We start from the raw sequence: 19,472 nt of genomic DNA, 5'->3' as shown, positions 1-19,472 counted from the left end.
AAGAGCTTCCAGCCACCCTGAGGCCTCCCATGTTGAGGCATGTTTAGGTGCATTTCCTCCCACCTCCTTAGGGAGGGGAACCCCCACAGGGCTGTCGCTGAGAGGGAAGGGGATTTAGTCCTCAAGGCCACAAGCTGGGAACATTATGAAAGTGCCTCAGTATGATATGGGGTATTTATTCACCTTTAAAAACAACTTGTGTATACTGTAAGTTCATACTTGTTGCAAAATATCTACATACAAGTCTACATAGAGCTAAACTTAAGGACTTCTTCACTTCCTCCATCATCCCAATTCATTCTCAATCCCTGGAAGAATTTGTTTTTAACATTAAAAACAACAACAGCTAGGAGTTCCCATTGTGGCTCAGCGGGTTGGGAACCCGACTAGTAACCATGAGGATTCAGGTTACATTCCTGGCCTCGCTTAGTGGGTTAAGGATCCTACCTTTCCATGAGCAGCAGCGTAGGTTGCAGACACTGCTCGGATCCTGCATTGCTGTGCCTGTGGCAGCTAGAGTTCCAATCAGACCCCCTAGCCTGGTAACCTCCATACGCCGCAGGTGTAGACCCTAAAAGAAACAACAGCAACAACAACAACCAAGCCCTCTCCTGCATGTATGCATACACATGTGTTTATCTCCTTCTGTATCTGGGGTCAGCCTGCAGCACCTGAGGGGTATCAAATGTGTTTGTTCATTTCTCTAGAGAAGTTCCAGCTACTGCACTTTCTAGGCTAGAAGAGAAAATCACTTTTAACTCAGTCATATTTTGCCATATAACAAACCACCTCCAAAGAGTAGTGACTTTAAAAACAAAACACAGCACTCACCATTTTACTTTGTTTTGAATCTATAGTTCAGCGGGGAGGTTCTTCTGTTCTGGGCCAGCTGGTTCACCCTGCGGTGGGCTGGCGCCTGGGCTGGAGGGCTCCTTCACAGGCAGCTGGCTGGCTCACAGGTGGGTGCAAGGTCCTCAGCTCCAGCAGCTCAGCAGGGCTCCACCGGGGTCTCTCAACCCTCAGCAGCTTAGCCCAAGCTTCTACACAGGAGACTCTCAAGGTTCCCAGCAGCAGCTACAAGCAAGCCTCGCAAGGCGAAAGTGCTTTTGTAATATCACATTTGCTGACGCCCCATTGGCCACAGCAAATCACGTGACCAGAACCAACTTACGGGAGTGGAGCAATGGACTTCATCTCTTGAGGGGAGAAGCAGCAAAGTTACAACTAACGTTATCGAGGAAGGGAGGGAAGGAATTTGTAGCCACCTACTCAATGGACCAGACTCCCTAAGCCATGTGTAGAGCATCTGGCAATTCCTTGGGATGTCTCTCTGAGATGCCATATCACCAGGTTACAAGGACAAGAAGCTACAGTGTCTAAGGGAAAGGTATACCCCCTTTTCAGATTCTCTGTGCTCTGGGTGTTTAAGGGAAAAAAAATCTCCTCCCTCAAGTGCCAGAGCTTGGGAAGAAGGACAGACAGCAGTCCTGAGTCTGAGAGGTGTTAGGTGCTGAGACCTGGTCTGGGGCAGCTATGATGGAAACAGAACAGGATCAGAGCTGTGACTTTGTGAACCTAAGCAGAGAGGCACTTACCAACCAGGATGTGGATTGGCCTCTCTCTCTGGAAAGCTCAGCACAGTAGCCTGTGCAGTTGAGTTTGTGCCAACCAGGCAAGAAAGGGTTTAAGTGATTAACTGAGAAAATAAAATGGGTATGACCACTTTCACACCAAGCTTATGGATAAGTTTATACTAATTGTACCTATTTTAGTTAATGTTTAGTCATTAAAACTTGTCTTAATTTCTTTTGTTTTTTGTTTTTCTGTCCTCCCAAACCAACAAGTATTTGGGAAAATTAGGGGTAAAATTAAATTCTCACTAACCATTGCTGTTACAGTTAAAGCAATAAAGATCTTGAATACAAAAGAGAAACAAAAACTTGTCCTAATGTGTTTCCTTCGTGAAATTTGCCAAGCTGTCCAGTTACAAGTTATACATGTCTCTCCAGGTATATTTTAATTAAAAGTGTGCATTTTTAAATGTTGCCCCAAGTTGATCATAATAGTGCTAAGAACATGTGGATATTTTGTGAAGATAGCATTGCCCTGGGAACCAGGTGATTTGAGTTCTAGTTCCCATGCTGCCTCTAACTAGCTCTGGGCTAAGTGTCTCTGAGCCAGAGTTGTTCACCTATGAGGTTAAAGGTTATTTTCAATTATACCTAAACCCGCTTACTTTTATGTGATCCAGCTACTTTCATTAAGTATCTACCAGGCCCTGAGGACACACTGCAGGATGAGGTAGATACATTTCCTGTCCTGATGGGACTTACAACCTAATAAGTACAAATAGACATATATACAGCAGAAATGCCTGTGGGCTGTGCCACTTCTGAAGTGGGTAGCATTAGGGACAATGGAAATCATGAAAGACAGGAGGTGTCACCCAGGTGAGGCAAGGGGAAGAGCCCACAGGTAGTAGAAATACGTGCTAAAAGCCTTGAGGGGAGAGGCACATGGTGGATTCAAGGAACGCAAACATTCAGTAGGGCCTGAACGCAGGATCAGGTAAAAACCTTATGAGACACAGCTGGGGAAGTAGGGCCACAGCTCAATAAATCAGCCTCCACCCAAACACTGGCTACCCTGGTCACCAATATAAGTCATTGGTAGGACTTGTATGGAAACATGACCCAGACTCCTGAGATAACCTCAGAGGGCCTACTCTGTACCCATAAGCTGTATGCCTTACCCTCCTCATTAAAGCTGCATTAGGAAGTAAAACAAGATTTTTAACCCCATGGCCAACTACCCTTGGATGTCCAAGTCCTGGTAAGTTATCAGCACTTTCTTGAATGTAAGAATGAAAATTTAAAAAAAAAAAAAAAAAAAACACAGGGAGTTCCCGTTGTGGCGCAGTGGTTAACGAATCTGACTAAGAACCATGAGGTTGTGGGTTCGATCCCTGGCCTTGCCCAGTGGGTTGGGGATCTGCCGTGCCGTGAGCTGTGGTGTAGGTCGCAGACGCGGCTCGGATCCCTCGTTGCTGTGGCTCTGACATAGGCCGGTGGCTGTGGCTCCGATTCGACCCCTAGCCTGGGAACCTCCATATGCTGCGGGAGCAGCCCAAGAAATAGCAAAAAGACAAAAACAAACAAACAAACAAACAAACAAAAAACCACGATCCAGAAAAGAAAGAGCAAAGCTGTGCATATCTCCCCGCTCATAGATGTTGTACCTAGAGGTACAATATAGAATATAGATATTCTTCCCTCATGGAACATTCATGCAGGGTCAGCTATCATTTATTCAGTTACTCATTTGCTACAAAAACGTTCAGATAGTAGGAAGCTAACAGCAGTAGGGAGGAGAATCTGATTCCACAGGAGTTGCCCATCAGCTGTGGCTTCCTTCTCAGTCTATAAATACACCTGGGTACTTATGATCTATGCCTATTACATCTCTCCTTAACTGTCTCACTTATTTTTCAGATCAATGACAAGCTTTGAAAGGAGCATCTACCTGGCTGCCTCCATCCACAAACTTTGATTGCATTCTCACTGCCAATGAGCACTCAAAAATGTGACGAGATAATGCAAAGCACCAGGAGATATTCTAAGTTATTGTGTATATTAACTTGCTGAACCCTCATGACCAGCCTTCAAAGACTATTAGTGCCTACTTCATGAGCTTGTCAGGAAGACTAAGTATTTTTCCCATTTTACAGATGATATTGTTCTTACACTATGAATGAGAACTTAGCAAAAGCATTTCAAAGACCCTACACTTTCTTCCCAGAGAGCTATCAAAATATTCTGCATACAAGGAGTTCCCTGGTGGTTCAGAGGGTTAAGGATCTGGTGTCATCACTGCCATGGTGAGGGTTCAATTCCTGGCCCTGGAACTTCTGCGTGCCTCAGGTGTGGCCAAAAAACAAAACAAAAGATTTTGCATCCAAATAAGAAGTTTTCACTGAGCAAAATTCACTCACTTGCCCTTCTCAAAGTAACTCTGTTCATAGCAGTATTCAGAGAGAATATGGGAAACAAAACAGCAAATGATGACAACAGAGAACTTTCAATAGGAAAAAACATTTTTTTAAAGCTGTCTGTACTGGAAGCACCTAAAACATTATTTTACAGTTTATTTCATAGAACAAATATTATTTCCTAAACAAAACTATGTGGTTTTATGTAAAAGCAACCTGTGTCCATCAACAGTTGAATGGATAAAGAAGATGTGGTATATATACACAATGGAAAACTACTCAACCCATTAAAAAGAATGAAATAATGCCATTTGTGGCAACATGGATGTACCTAGAGATTATCATATTAAATGAAGTAAGTCAGACAGAGAAAGATAAATATTATATGATATCACAATGTGGACTCTAGAAAATAGTATGAATGAACTTATTTGTAAAACAGAAACAGACTCATGAACACAGAAAACAAACTTATGGTTACCAAAGGGGAAAGGCAGAGGAATAAATTAGGAGTATGGAATTAACAGATACACACTAGTGGAGTTCCCACTGTGGCTCAGTGGGTTAAGAACAAGACTATTATCCATGACTATGCGAGTTCAATCCCTAGATTAAAGGATCCAATGTTGCTACAAGGCGGTGAAGTTCGCAGATGCAGCTTGGATCTGGCGTTGCTGTAGCTGTGGCATAGGCCTGAAGATGTGGCTCCGATTCGACCCCTAACCTAGGAACTTCCATATGCCACAGGTGTGGCCCTAAAAAGAAAAAAGAAAACAAACAGTCAAACAAACAAAAACAGACACATACTAGTAATACATACCTATAAAGACCTACTGTATAGCACAAGGAACTATGTTCAACATCTTGTAATAACTTATAATGGAAAAGAATTGATAAAAAAGAACATATTATATATATTTGAATCACTTTGCTGTACATCTGAAACTAACAATATTGTAAATCAACAATTTACGTCAATAAACAATTTACTTCAATAAATAACTTCCATAAACAATTTACTTCAGTAAAAAAACAAAAACTATGTGGTCTTTAAAAATAAAATACAAGATCAGTTATCAATAAGAAAATTAACATATAATTATGTATTTATAATACAAAAATAAAAATAATAATTCAACTTTAGCTTGAAATATCCCAGGAAGTATGTAGCTCAGGGCTCTCAGATGAGGGAGATGAGACCTGGTAAGCTCAGAGTCACACTGTGAGGGTGGTGCTAGGCTCTTAAATCCCAACCCTTCAACTCCAGGGAGGAGCTGGGAATAGGGGAGAAACACTAAAAGGCCCCACATCATCTTGGCCAAAACAAGAGAGTGATTCCATTCTGAGGAAATAAGAAATTGTTTTCTGTGGAGTAAGTAGGTCCAAGAGAAGGTGATTCCTAAGACTTTCAAAAAGGCCTTCACGTGGCACAGTGGTTAACAAATCCGACTAGAAACCATGAGGTTTCAGGTTTGATCCCTGGCCTTGCTCAGTGGGTTGGGGATCCGGCGTTACCGTGAGCTGTGGTGTAGGTCACAGACGCAGCTTGGATCCTGCATTGCTGTGGCTCTGGCATAGGCCAGCAGCAACAGCTCCGATTGGACCCCTAGCCTGGGAAACTCCATAAGCTGCGGGAGCGGCCCTAGAAAAGGCAAAAAAAAAAAAAGCCTTTCAAAAGTTCTAAATAAGGGTCCCTTTAACAAGTTAATTCACCACACAATTGAGAAGATGCTGTATAGATCACAGAACTGAGCTAGGGACAGGCAGCTCAGAATAAACACTTTTACCTTTTTTCTTTCCCAGCCTCCATCTCAACACACATCCTAATTCCCAGTGTGTGGAGGTCCCACTGTGGCACAAGGGAATAGGCAGCGTCTTGGGAGCACTGAAACACGGGTTCACTCCCCAGCCCAGCACAGTGGGTTAAAGATCTGGCATTGCCCACAGCTGCGGCTTAGGTCATCACTGGGTTCGGATCTGATCCCTGACCCAGGAACTCCATATGCTGAGGGGTAGACAAAAATGAAAAGAACAAAACAAAAAAAACTGATTCCCAGTGTGCTCTCTGACAACCCTAGAAACAAACAAATTTGCTTTTCCTCAAACAAGTCACTTCCCCTAAGTAGAAGTGGCCAGCTGAATTTCATGACCTCTAGGATGGAAGCCTTTTAGCATCAAATGCTTTTATAGCCCAGGAAAGGGATGGGGTTTTTTTTAATCCATTTATCTTAATATTACCTCAACATCTCCACCCATACTTCCCTGTGCTGGCCCCCTTTCCTAACCTGGGTGTGCTAGAATGCTTTTGAATGCTTTTCACTCTCCTTTCCAAACACCACATTTACCCTTCCTTCCAAAGCAGATCAAATGTCCTCTCACCTGTTTGACTATTCCGATAGTCTGCAAGAGCTCTTCTTCCAACAATACTCTGTGTGTATTTTCTCTCCGACTCTCTGGAATGCAGAGCAGTTTCGTGCCTCTCACCTGCCTTGTTCTGCACCAGTGCCTGAGAGCTTGCCAGACTCTTGACCCATGCTCTAATGTGATGGTACATGGAGGCCGAGTCTTTGGGTGATGATTAGGTCATAAGGACAGAGCCCTCATCAATGAGATTAGTGCCCTCATAAAAGAGGCTGTGAGGGTTGCTTCATTCCTTCTGCCATGTAAGGACAGATCCAAAAAGCAGAGATCTATGACCCAGGAAGTGGGCTCTCACCAGATACCAAACCTGCCACCACCCTGATCTTGAAATTCCCAGCCTCCTGAACAATGTGCAATAAATTTGTTTATAAGCCACCCTGTTTATGATAACTTGTTATGGCAGTCCAAACAAAGTAAGACATGTTTCCTCTGATGCCGTGATAAAATGAAACACAAAGCCACTTCATGCTTTTGTCTAAGCATAGACAAAAATGCAGTCACTGTACCATACAAAATATCCCATCACAGAACACCCCACTTTCTGACAGCATCCAATTCACAGCAAAACCCTACCCCCTGAAACCCTCTCCCAAGTCATCTAACCAAAGCCTAAAATCCTGTTTTAGTTTCTTTCTTACATCCACTTACTAAGATACCTTGCTCAACAGTAAAAAATCCAACTTATTTAAATACATATCCATTACTGGTAGACTTTGGCTGAAATTCCCTGACAGTTGTGGGCGGTCATTTCACAGTTATTGTCTTCTCATACATCTTAGGGGGTAAGTATTATTGTTCCCAATTGACTTCCAGGGAAACTGAGGCTGAAAGATGTAAGGTGATTTAGCAGAGATCATACGAGGAGGCATCTAAGCCTAGCTCCAGTCACTTATTATAAGGGTCATCCAAACCCTTTTCACAACACCCAGGTGTCCTCAGCCACACAGTATTTTAGTTGGCTTCCATTACCTTAGAAGTGAACTCAAACAGCAGGAACACAGTCCCTCCCACCAGAAACACTTCTCAATATTGAGGGGCTTTTAAAATGAAGCTGAACTGTACAGTGAAGTTACATCTCCAATCTGAGTAGTAGATAAACAAATGTCCACTATATTATTTTGTATACCTTTTTTGGTATATGCAAATATTTTACACAAATTTTAGTAGGTTTGAAACAGAGAGGACCCTGCAGTGCCCTCCCAGGTAATAAAGCCCTCTGTGTCTCTTGTTTTTATTTGTAGAAAAAGGCTTTAGTCTCTTAGGGGCCTACCAGGAGTCACAAAAATCTGGCTCAAGAATTAATGATTGAAAGAATGTAGCCATGTAGTGACAAAAATAGCAATTAGACCTAGAGAACTGGTAACAAATTTAAACAGGAAATCAGCCATATAGCAGTCACAGAATCTTTAGTTCCTCCCTGAAGGACATAGATAATAGCATCTGAGACCTGTTCCTCCTTTGCTTTGCAGATGCTATAACTGTCACCAGAGAGAAAAAGCATGATGACCAAACGGTAGCCATGACATAAACTGCTCCATCTTGAGCAGTACTGAATTTATGGCTAGCATAATTCCAGGAACTGGCCTCAAGAAAAGAGCAACAAACCAGCCCTGAAGTTTAAGATTAACTGGACTTTAAAACAGTCAGGATGATGCTGACCAGACCACTGCAGGAGCAGTTTCAAGGTGATTGTTGGAGCCAATCAGGTCTTCACATAGACCATCACCACCACCACCACCCCCCAACCCACCTCCCACACATCCTCCCACACATCCTTTAAAAACTCTTGCCCTCTGATTTGGCAACTGGGAGATGGCTTTGGTTCACCATCTTCCCAGTTTGCCACTCCCTGAATAAAACATCTTCCTTTTTCTACCAACCCTCGTCTCTCCAAAACTGACTTTTGAGCCACAAGCTGCTGAATCTGAGTTCATTTCCCTCTCAGGCTGGTAACAAGTATGATGAGCTAAAACAAAGTTCCAGAAAGACACTGGTGATGCCTTAGTGGCCAGATGCCTCAGGTCTTTTCCATCTCCAGGATGGGCAGATGGAGGGAACAGAGTCAGGCCCCAGACTAGAGCAAGGTAGCTGTCTTAAGTGCAAAATGTATGGAACGCCAAAAATCTAACTAAACGAGATAAATAGCATTTATGGCAATATTTTAAAAACTCAGACCAGCGAACTATGACCACAGACTGGTGCCAGCTTTTGTAAATAAAATTTTATCGTAAGCTCCAACAAGCATCTGTCCATCCAAAACCAAACTCTGGCATTGGCAAAACCAAGTGGCCTTATAGGTGTCTATCGCTAGCAGCCACTCACCCTCCCTCACTGAAAACAACAACAAAACAAAAGCAAAAAACTAGCTCCATCATATTTTATAATAAATTTAAATGGAATAAGATCTACAAAATTTTGAATCATTATACTATATACCAGAAACAACTTAATATAGTAAGTCAACTATATTTAAATTAAAAAAAAAATATTTTAGAAGTCTGGCTCCAAAGGAGCTAAGAAAAATTGGAAAGGGAGATCCGTTCGAGGTAGACCGATTGGGTTCTCTAAGACTCCGGGAGCAGGTGCAAAAAGAGCTTGCAGTGGTGCCCTTGGCCGCTGCCTGCCCCTCCGCCCCTCTCCTGCCGGCGCCAGTCCTCCCATTTGAGGGGTCCTGTGGCGTTAAAGTCCAGACTGTGGGACCGCGAGGCTGCCCGTTGCCCCGGGAGACGGACGCACTAGAGGGCGCGCGCCGCAAGCCTGGACCCGCCAGTGTCCCCTGCCTTAGCTGTGATCTCGCTTCTCCTCCGCCACAGCCACCATGCACTCGCGTCGCAGCATCAGAAAGCTGGAGAAGGAGCGGGGACAGGAGGACGAGGAGGAAGACGAAGTGGAGATGGAGGAGGAAGTGGAGGAGGAGATAGAGGTGATGGAGGAAGAGGAAAGGGAGATGGAGGAGGACGCGGAAGCGGGGAAGAAGCTGGAGGTCCATGCGAGGTTCAGCGAAGAGTACTTGTGGGACCTTCTGGACTTCAGTGATGGCGATGAGGACGAATCGAAAATCTTTCGCCCCCGCTTAACCAGCATCGTCAGCCCCAGTCTGAGCCCGACACCGCCGCTCAGCGGGACGCCGAGCCTGACGTGGAGCCAGACACCGCCGGAGCAGAGCGAGAGCACACCTTCCAGCACCTCCTCCCAGAAAAGTACCGCCCACCCCCCTCCCCTTCCTCTAAGCCTTCTTTGTCCGGGGGAGAGCTGATCCAACTATTTTAGAGTCTTCGTCTACCCGGGTGTCTCTTTCCAAATACAGACCCCACTTCACACATAGCCCTATCTCAGTCCCTTCTGTCAAAAACACTAAAATCTTGGCTGAACGGTGATGGTTCACAATTTAGGATAAAGAGGGAAAGCATCACAAAACTGGAAGCAGGCAGAGCTGTACCGAATGTTCATCTTATAACGCTTCCGCGTGCATTCAATGACTGCGTCCTCCCATATTCATTCTCTCTCTCTCCCTTCTCTCTCTCTCTCTCTCTCTCTCTCTCTCTCTCTCTCTCTCTCTCACACACACACACACACACACACACACACACACACACACACACACACACACACACACACACACACACACACACACACACACCACTCCTGGAGGAGTACTGCCTTAAGGGTGCTCTGCTAATGAGACAGCCCTGCAAAAAAGAATTCACTTTCGTGCTTAACTTCCTATACTGAAACCACCCCAGCCACTTCCTTAAAAACAGAGGCAGAACAGTTATTTAGAGTAGATTTATCCATCTCATTTTGGTCAGGATAATTCTTTGTTGGGGCGACCACGTGTTGAGGGCAGGGGGACACCGCTGTCCTCTGCATTACAACATGTTTAGCAGCATCCCTGGCCTCTATTTCTGACCATACCACTAGTCCCTACCGGGCTTTGTGACAATCAAAAATGTCTTTAGACATTGCCCAATATGTCCTGGAGGGCAAAACTGTCCTTTTGAGAACCACTGACTTAAAGGGAATGACTAAATTGTTTACTGCTTCATTCAACAGCTTTTCCTAAGATATTTCAGACATTTAGGAAAGACACGTCTGATATGAGTTTAGATAGGTAAGATGTTTTCAGTTTTTATATTATTTTTTAAAGCTGATGATGTTTACTTTTTGGATAAACATATCAAGAAGTAGAGTAAAAATCATCCAAGGCATTTACAAGTAATTTATTCAAAAAGTGTTCTTTTTTTTTGGTGATCTACACTGTTAGACACTTTGGAGGAGAAAGAGACAGTGTCCCTGCCCATCTCCAGTTTATCTACCTGTAGAGATGACATGTCTGCTTTCATGTATAACATGAAGTCGTAACTGAATGTCATGTGCACAATAGTAAGTGCTATGAAACTTTAGGACATAAGTCTATTTTGGCTAAATTCAAGAGTGGTCAGGGACACTCATGGAGGAGAGTCAAAAAGTACAATCTTTTCTTTTTGTGGCTGTTCTTGCTATTAGCCTTCAAGCACTTTTAACTATAATAGGAAGACACCAGAAAAACACCTTTTAGGGCATCTTTATAAATCGTCACTGAAATCTCAAAGCAAACATGAGTCCACAATCTCACATTATTGTTCACCTAAGTTTTGCTTTTATAAGGAACTTTCAATTTTTTAAGCAGGAGAATTATTCTATTCCACTTACATGTTTTTATTTATCCTTTTACTTCAGCATTTTAATAAAAGAAGTGTATATGGTTAAAATATTAAACTACTCAAAAGTATAAAGTCTAAAATCTCCGTACCCTTCTCCGCTCCCCACTCCCACTCACCAAACGTTAGCATTTTGCTTTGTTTCCAGCATAATTTAAATAGCATATTTTTATCCCTTGATTTATTAATTTTTGACATAGCTACTGATTTCCCACCATGAAAGTTGAGGAATGTAACTCATACCACTTCTCCTCTTCTCCATTTTTGGTAGTTAGATTATTTTTAGTTTTTTAATCTTTAGGACGTTAAGTCCTACTCTACGTCTTGATTTATTAATATTAGTGATTATTAATTCTATTTTGAAAAATTAGTATCTTAATGCACTTCTACTTCTTTTTCTTTCTCCTCTCACCTTTTCCTCACCCAATTAACAACAAATTATATAACAAATTTTATCACAATATACATCATATAGTCATGTTACGCTGCCAAGCTTTATTATGTGTATGTTTTGTAATTTATAATTAGCTCTTAGTGCTTCAGAGATTGATTCTAAAAATTGAAAACCAATAACCAATTTCTTCTTTTTCCTTTCAAGATCAGTTGTTCTGTTTATCTTGTTCCTTCTATTCCATGCTACTTATTTTTTTTTTAATTTTTAATTTTTTAATTTTTATTTTTTTGTCTTTTGTCTTTTAAGGACCACACCTGCAGCATATGGAGGTCCCCAAGCTAAGGGTCCAGGCGGAGCTCCAGGCGCCAGCCTTTGCTGCAGCTCACAGCAACACCAGATCCTTAACCCACTGAGTGAGGCCAGGGATGGAACCCGCAACCTCATGGTTCCTAGTCAGATTCGTTTCCACTGTGCCATGACGGGAACTCTCCATGATACTTATTGACCTTAAGTGACTGGTAATCCTTCATTATCCATGTGTATATATCAATGAATTATGGGTAGGTACCTCAAATGGGGTCCTTCTGCAGCTGAGAGTTCTGTTTCCTACTGGGGCTGGCAGGGGAAGGTTGACTGGGAGTCCTGAGTGGGTGGGTGGAGCATGTCACTGCCAGCTTCCTGTGGAGCATCCAGCTGGATAAGCCCAGTTTCTAGAGTTAGGACAAGTCTACTTTACTATGTGGCTGGAGTTCCTCATGCATTTCTTCCCTGGGTGACTTTCCCTTCCTTCTTTGTCACCCAAGCCTGTTGGGCAGCTCCTGAGTGACCTCATCCTGCCCTTGCTTCACTTTCAGACCTAAAGCCTCCCCAGGCAGACTGACCACCCTTTTTAGAAAGCAGTGCTTTGAGCGTTATCTGCAAATAGAAATGACTGATGCCAACTGTCCTGTGTAAGAAGGGAGGAAGGGGCCTGTTGGCCACCTGTTCTGTGTTCACTCCCTGAACTGCACTGAGGACAGTCCCCAGCCCCCTCCTCTCTGCTTCTGGTTGAGTCTGAGCCGGGAGAGTCTTCGGAGTTCCCTTCAGAATAACTTTACTTACCTCTTTCGTCTTGAGCTGCGGTGGTCTCTACCCTAGTTTTCCATCAACCTGAGGCCATTAACTTTCTTTCTTTTAAGGACTTCTTCAGTATTACTTGTCTACTGGTGACCTTTCATATTTTCCAGGGCTACCGCCTGTCTGTGTTCTTAAGTGTTTGTTAGCTCTGCAAGATCTTGGGAAGGAAATGAGGGGAGAGTTGTGTGTTCAAGTGCCATCTTGACCTGGACTTTCAACTATAGGTGAACCTCGCTTTCCTAGATCTAATTCTTAATTTCTGCTCATAAATCTTTCCAAGAAGATACCTATTTTATACTTCAAAGCATTCTCTGGTGAATCTGAGGAAATTGTGTATTTAAGAAAATCTGTCCTGAAAAGTCACAAAAATGGCAACCAATATTGGTTCAGCTTCTACTTTTAATTGCCCTGTTACTATTCTGATTAAAAATGGGGCAAACTGTAGGAGGCAGCTGAATACAAAGAAACACAGTTACTGGAGCCAAACAGGTCTGGGCCCCATCTGCATGATTTTTTTTTTTTTTGTCTTTTGTTGTTGTTGTTATTGTTGTTGCTATTTCTTGGGCCGCTCCCGCGGCATATGGAGATTCCCAGGCTAGGGGTTGAATCGGAGCTGTAGCCACCAGCCTACGCCAGAGCCACAGCAACGCTGGATCCGAGCCGAGTCTGCAACCTACACCACAGCTCACGGCAACGCCGGATCGGTAACCCACTGAGCAAGGGCAGGGACCGAACCCGCAACCTCATGGTTCCTAGTCGGATTCGTTAACCACTGCGCCACGACGGGAACTCCCATCTGCATGATTTTGAGAGGACTCCCTAGAGCCTCGATTTCCTTGCCTGTAGAAAGGGCATACTGATTCCTACCTTGATTGGTTTTTGTAAAGATTAAGTGAAATAATATGAGTAAAGCAACTACTATGTATATACTGCTACACAGTAAGCTTTCAGGAAATGTTAATTCTGTTCCTATCCTCAGTCATCTGCCGTATTCACAAAGAATTTAAGAAAAAGTCTTTGTTGATTTAAGGAAAGCAAAGAGATTTAGACGAGTAATGAATGTTAATGAGTTTAGGAGTAATTTTGTTAACTGTTGAATTGTGGAAATAAGCTCAAATGTAAAATGTTGTTTAGGGATTTATTTTTGGTCCCATCACTTTCCCTGGGAGGTCAGACAAACAGGACTGAGAAAAGTGAAAAAGTGACAATCCTAAAGCTGGCTAAGTTACTTGGAAAAAAAAATGCTTCATAATTTTAGAAGAGCCAGCAAATTATGGCAAAAACCTGAAATTCAAAGAGCCAAAGGAACTTGAAAAGCAATAGTTATTGCGTACTTGTTACCATAACAGTCATTTTAGCTAGTAAAAGTCAGTAAATTCCTGCTTCCTATCATGTCAATAATAAGTGATTACTTGTGGAAAGAATACAGATTGCTTAATTACAATGAATTTAACTTCAACTCTTTGAAAAGAGGTGGGATTATTTTCAAAGCTATTTTAAAATGAACACTACGTTCTAATTCAAATTCAAATAAATGTTTAAACGCGCATACCATTATCACCGCTACCACTACCAACACACATGCACAGATACAGGGGTAGTAATTTACTCCTGGGGGAAGTAATACAGTATTGGGAGCCTCCAGGATTGCGAAAGGAGTACTTTGCAAAAAACAGACACGTGGCAAATATACTGCGCCCTTCTATACTGAAGACATAAGAATGGAAGAAAATATTTCGAAGAAAAAAGAAATCAGGATCTTCTAGGAACAGCTGTTATTTTTTTGTTAAAAATATACTATATTTAGGAGTTCCTGTCATGGCTCGGTGGTTAACGAATCCAACTAGGAACCATGAGGTTGAGGGTTCGATCCCTGGCTTTGCTCAGTGGGTTAAGGATCTGGCAGTGCCATGAGCTGTGGTGTAGGTCACAGACGTGGCTCGGATCCCGAGTTGCTGTGGCTCTGGCATAGGCTGGCAGCTACAGCTCCGATTCAACCCCTAGCCTGGGAACCTCCATATGCCACGGGAGTGGACCTCAAAAGGCAAAAAGACAAAAAAAATATATATATATATACTATATTTAAAAGAACTGCTAACAACTATATAGGTATATTTAGACAAAACTAACATTTTGTCTAAATTTCAGGGCTATCTATCAAAATCTGCATCCAAGAATTCCAATATCAGTACAAACAGAAGAAAGCTGGCTACAAGAATTGTCTGGCATGGAGCAACTGAGTGAGTATTTTGTTTTTACAGCTTTTGCTGGGAGATGCGATCACACGCCGGACAGAGCACTGGTGTAGGCATCCAGGAGAACAGCTAGGACTGAACCCTAGCCTCAGCACAAACTATTGCAATGACTGGGCAAGTCACTTAGCCCCCTCGCTGACTCTCTTTCTTCCTCTGAAAGAAGAAGGACTGTCACAGGACTGTCACAGGACTGTTATGAAGATCAAAATGAGATTCCATATTTAAACTCCTTGGCAATGAGTCTTTCATAAATGGTAGCATTTGTGTTGACATCAAGAAATAATCTGCCATCACATTTTGATACATATCTTTTTTATTATACAGTAACAGACATGCTGTTTTTAAAATGTCAGACCATTAAGAGAAATATAATAGAAACATGAAATTCTTAACTTATCCCAATATATCCCTCAGAAGTCATCACTATGGACAGCCTTTCTTTTCAACTTTACTGTTTGCTTTATGTTGCATCACTTATTCATCAGATATTTACTGAGCACATACATCCAAGCACCTGTCATTGGTCAGTTTCCTGCTCTGGGGAAAGAGCAATGAACAAAGCAGACAAACCCTGCCTCAATGGCCTTCAATTAAATTGTGGGAGGCAGAGGGGATAGTGAGATAAATAATACACAAAATAAGTAAATATATTATGCCTTAGATGATGTAAGTGCTAAGAAAGAAAAATAAAGCAGGGAGAGGGATGGGAAATGTTGGGCAGCCAGGTGCAAGCATACACAGGATGCTCAGGGAAATCTTTACTGAAAAGCTGAAATATCTGAATTAAAGACCTCAAGGAGGTGAGTGATGATTTTTTCTGGGGATGAAGTTCCCAGGCTAGGGGTCTAATCAGAGCTGTAGCCACTGGCCTACACCAGAGCCACAGCAATGAGAGATCCAAGCCGTCATAGCAACACCGGATCCTTAACCCACTGCACGAGGCCAGGAATCAAACCTGCAACCTCTTGGGACCTAGTCGGATTCGTTTCCGCTGTGCCACGATGGGAACTCCAAGTGCTTCCTTTTAGAACAAGGCCCATGTGGCTGTGGTGGAGTAAATAATGAGGTGAATCCTAGGGGATAAAGTCAGAGAGACAATGAGGACCAAATCTCATTCAGTGGGAATGAAGTGGGAAGTCACTGGAGGGTCTGCACATAGTTGAACATAAAAATGTTAAATTAAATTTATAATTAATATTAATATTAAATCTAACATTAAAAAGTGCTAACTATTCCCAAATTAATCTACACAGTCAATGTAGTTGTGATGAGGTTTTTCAATGGAATTTGACATGTTGACTCTGGTCTTGCTTTGCATTATTAAAAGATAAGCTGAGGGAGTTCCCATTGTGGTGCAGGGGAAACGAATCTGACTGGTGACCATGAGGTTTCAGGTTCGATCCTTGGCCTCACTCAGTGGGTTAAGGATCCAGTGTTGCTGTGAGCTGTGGTGTAGGTCACAGACATGGCTTGGATCCTCCATGGCTATGGTGTAGGCCAGCAGCTGTAGCTCTGATTCGACCCTTAGCCTGGGAACCTCCATTAAGCCTCGGGTGTGGCCCATAAAAAAAATAATAAGATAAAGTGAGACATATTCAAATTTTTAAGAGTTTATTTGGGCAGACAAGGCTTGGAATCTGGCAGAGCCAAACTGGAAGTGGTTAGGAGCACTCCACAGATAAGACCTAAGGAGAAGTTTTTTTGTTGTTGTTGTTTGTTTTTTACTCAATGAATTTATTACATTTATAGTTGTACAATGATCATCACAATCCAATTTTATAGGATTTCTATCCCACACCCCCAGCACATCCCCCCCCACAAACTGCCTCCTTTACAAACCACAAGTTTTTCAAAGTCTGTCAGTTAGTATCTGTTCTGCAAAGAAGTTCATTGTGCCCTTTTTTCAGATTCCACATGTCAGTGAAAGCATTGGATGTTGGTGTCTCATTGTATGGCTGACTTCACTTAGCATGATCATTTCTAGGTCCATCCATGTTGCTAAAAATGCTGGTATTTTTGTACCTTTTAATGGCTGAGTAATATTCCATTGTACATATGCACCACATTTTCTTGATCCACTCCTCTGTCAATGGACATTTAGGTTGACTCCATACCTTGACTATTGCAAATAGTGCTGAAATGAATATTGGAGTACATGTGTCTTTGCAAGTCATGGTTTTCTCTGGATAGATGCCCAGGAGTGGGATTTCTGGATCAAATGGTAGTTCTATTTTTAGTTTTCTGGGGAATCTCCATACTGTTTTCCACAGTGGTTGCACCAATTTACAATCCCACCAACAGTGTAATAGGGTTCCTTTTTCTCCACACCCTCTCTAGCACTTATTGTTTGTAGACTTTTTGATGATGACCATTCTGGCTGGTGTAAGGTGGTACCTCATAGTGGGTTTTGATTTGCATTTCTCTAATAACGAGTGATGTTGAACACCTTTTCATGTGTTTTTTGGCCATCTATTTGTCTTCTTCAGAGAATCATCTGTTTAGATCTTCTGCCCATTTTTTGATGGGGTTGTTTGTTTTTTTGGTATTGAGTGGTTGGAGGTGTTTATAAATTTTGGAGATGAATCCCTTATCAGTTGATTCACTTGCAAAGATTTTCTCCCATTCTGTGGGTTGTCTTTTCATTCTGTTTAGGGTTTCCTTTGCTGTGCAGAAACTTTTAAGTATAACTAAGTCCCATTTGTTTATTTTTATTTTTACTGTCATTACTCTAAGAGGTGGATCTGAGAAGATGTTGTTGTCATTTATGTTGGAGAGTGTTTGGCCTCTGGTTTCCTCTAAGAGTTTTATAGTATCTGGTCTTATATCTAGGTCTTTAATCCATTTTGAGTTTATTTTTGTGCATGGTGTTAGGGAGTGTTCTCATTTCATTCTTTTCCATGTGGCTGTCCAGTTTTTCCCAGCACCACTTGTTGAACAGGCTGTCTTTTCTTAAGGAGAAGTTTTTAAAGAGATGTGGGAGCAGAACAAAGAAGTTTATTTGATTGGCCGTTGCTTTTGCATTGTTTGGGAAAGCCCTGTTGGCTGTTTGTAATTGGCTGGTCTTAACCTTAAGGCATTAACCTTGAGGAACTGATTCTGGTTTAGGTTTCACTTTGTTTATGATTGGCTACCCAGGCATTAGAGCCCCCTTATTTGATTACTTGAACAGCAGGAACCTGACATATCTTTTCAATTTTTTCAGATCTTCTTTCATAGTTATGGTTTTTTAAAATAGAGAACTCATATGCAGTTCCTATTAGTTTATTTCTAGATATTTTATAGTTGTCCTTTAATAATGTAACAATTGGAATCTTTTTTCTGTTACATTTTCTGCATTTTTTTTGGCCATGCCCACAGCATACAGAAATTCCTGGGCCAGGTTTCAAACTCGAGCCACAGCAGTGACAACGTCAGATCCTTAACCCACTGAGCTACAAGGGAACTCCATCCTATTACATTTTCTAACTGGTTATTGTCAATGTTTAGGAAAACTACTGATTTCAATGTATGTATCTTGTATCTGACCTCCTCACACTGCTGAACTTTCTCATTCTAATAGTTTATCAGTTGAAAGTCTACTGGATAATGACATTTCTTGGGAATAACAGCAGTTTTTTCTTTAAACTTTTTTACATAGCAGTGTATCATGGACATCTTTCCAGGTTAGGAAAGATTGATCTAATTTTTTGACATGACTGAATAGTATTCCCTTACATACATATAGTTACTGTGACTTATGTAATACATCTGGTTGTGAGATGTTTCAGAGTTGTTTGGTTTGGGTTGGTTTTGTGTCTTGACCTCTTCTCTATAATGAATAATGGAATAATGCCTCAATGAAAAATCTTTGTTCATTCATTTTTTTTATATCTCTGCTGGCATTTCTGTTGGACAAAATGCCTAAAACATATTTTGAAATTGTTTGGCTATTCCACATAGGAAGTTTTTTGTTTCTTTTTTGTTTTTTTGCTTTTTAAGGCCACAGTCATGGCATATGGAAGTTCCCAGGCTAGGGGTTGAATTGAAGCTACAGCTGCCAGCCTACACCACAGCCACAGCAACACCAGATCTCCAACCCACTGGTCGAGGACAGGGATCGAACCCACATCCTCAAGTCGGATTCATTTCTGTTTTGCCACAACAGGAACTCCAGGAAGTTTGTCATCTAAAGCTTGTCTCTCCAGCAGCAGCCCTGGCTCTGCTGGGAAAATGGGTATGCCCCTTTCCTTTACCTCTGTCCCATTTTAGGTTATTCTGATTGGTTTTTCGTCATTCCAATCTTATCTCCTTAACCTTCTAGACAAAGTGGCTCATGCCTTCCCTGTTTTCATTACTGCCCTGGAATCTGCAGAGGGAATTATTCTGGGGGGTTGTTTATTTATTTATTTATTTTTATTTACACCTAAATCTTTCATAGAGAATTTATACATAGATACTAGCTACATATACTATGCATAAACCATACATAGATATTAGCAACTCATGTATGTTGCAGTTAAATATCTGTAATGCCAGGTGGTTTCAGGTTTTTTAGAAAGGAAGAGTGAATGGTTGAGTCTAATCATGTAACAGTAACATAGATTTTTTTTTCCTGGTAG

At 41.9% G+C, this 19,472-nt stretch overlaps 1 protein-coding gene across 1 annotated transcript in view; it reads left to right on the top strand.

Moving 5' to 3' along the window:
• The first annotated feature begins 8,955 nt into the window (after positions 1 to 8,955).
• The window catches only part of ERICH6 (glutamate rich 6), a 40,141-nt gene continuing 29,624 nt past the window's right edge, over positions 8,956 to 19,472 (top strand). The window contains exons 1-3 of the mRNA XM_047752323.1: positions 8,956 to 9,609; positions 10,463 to 10,520; positions 14,768 to 14,859. Of these exons, the coding sequence (XP_047608279.1) occupies positions 9,228 to 9,609; positions 10,463 to 10,520; positions 14,768 to 14,859 (532 nt within the window). The 5' untranslated portion in view covers positions 8,956 to 9,227. The remainder of the gene's footprint in view (positions 9,610 to 10,462; positions 10,521 to 14,767; positions 14,860 to 19,472) is intronic.

This window comes from Phacochoerus africanus, chromosome 1 (genome assembly GCF_016906955.1).
Source record: "Phacochoerus africanus isolate WHEZ1 chromosome 1, ROS_Pafr_v1, whole genome shotgun sequence".
Lineage (NCBI taxonomy): Eukaryota > Metazoa > Chordata > Mammalia > Artiodactyla > Suidae > Phacochoerus > Phacochoerus africanus.
The sequence above is the reverse complement of the archived record's forward strand: the minus strand, read 5'-3'. Positions and strand labels throughout refer to the sequence as shown.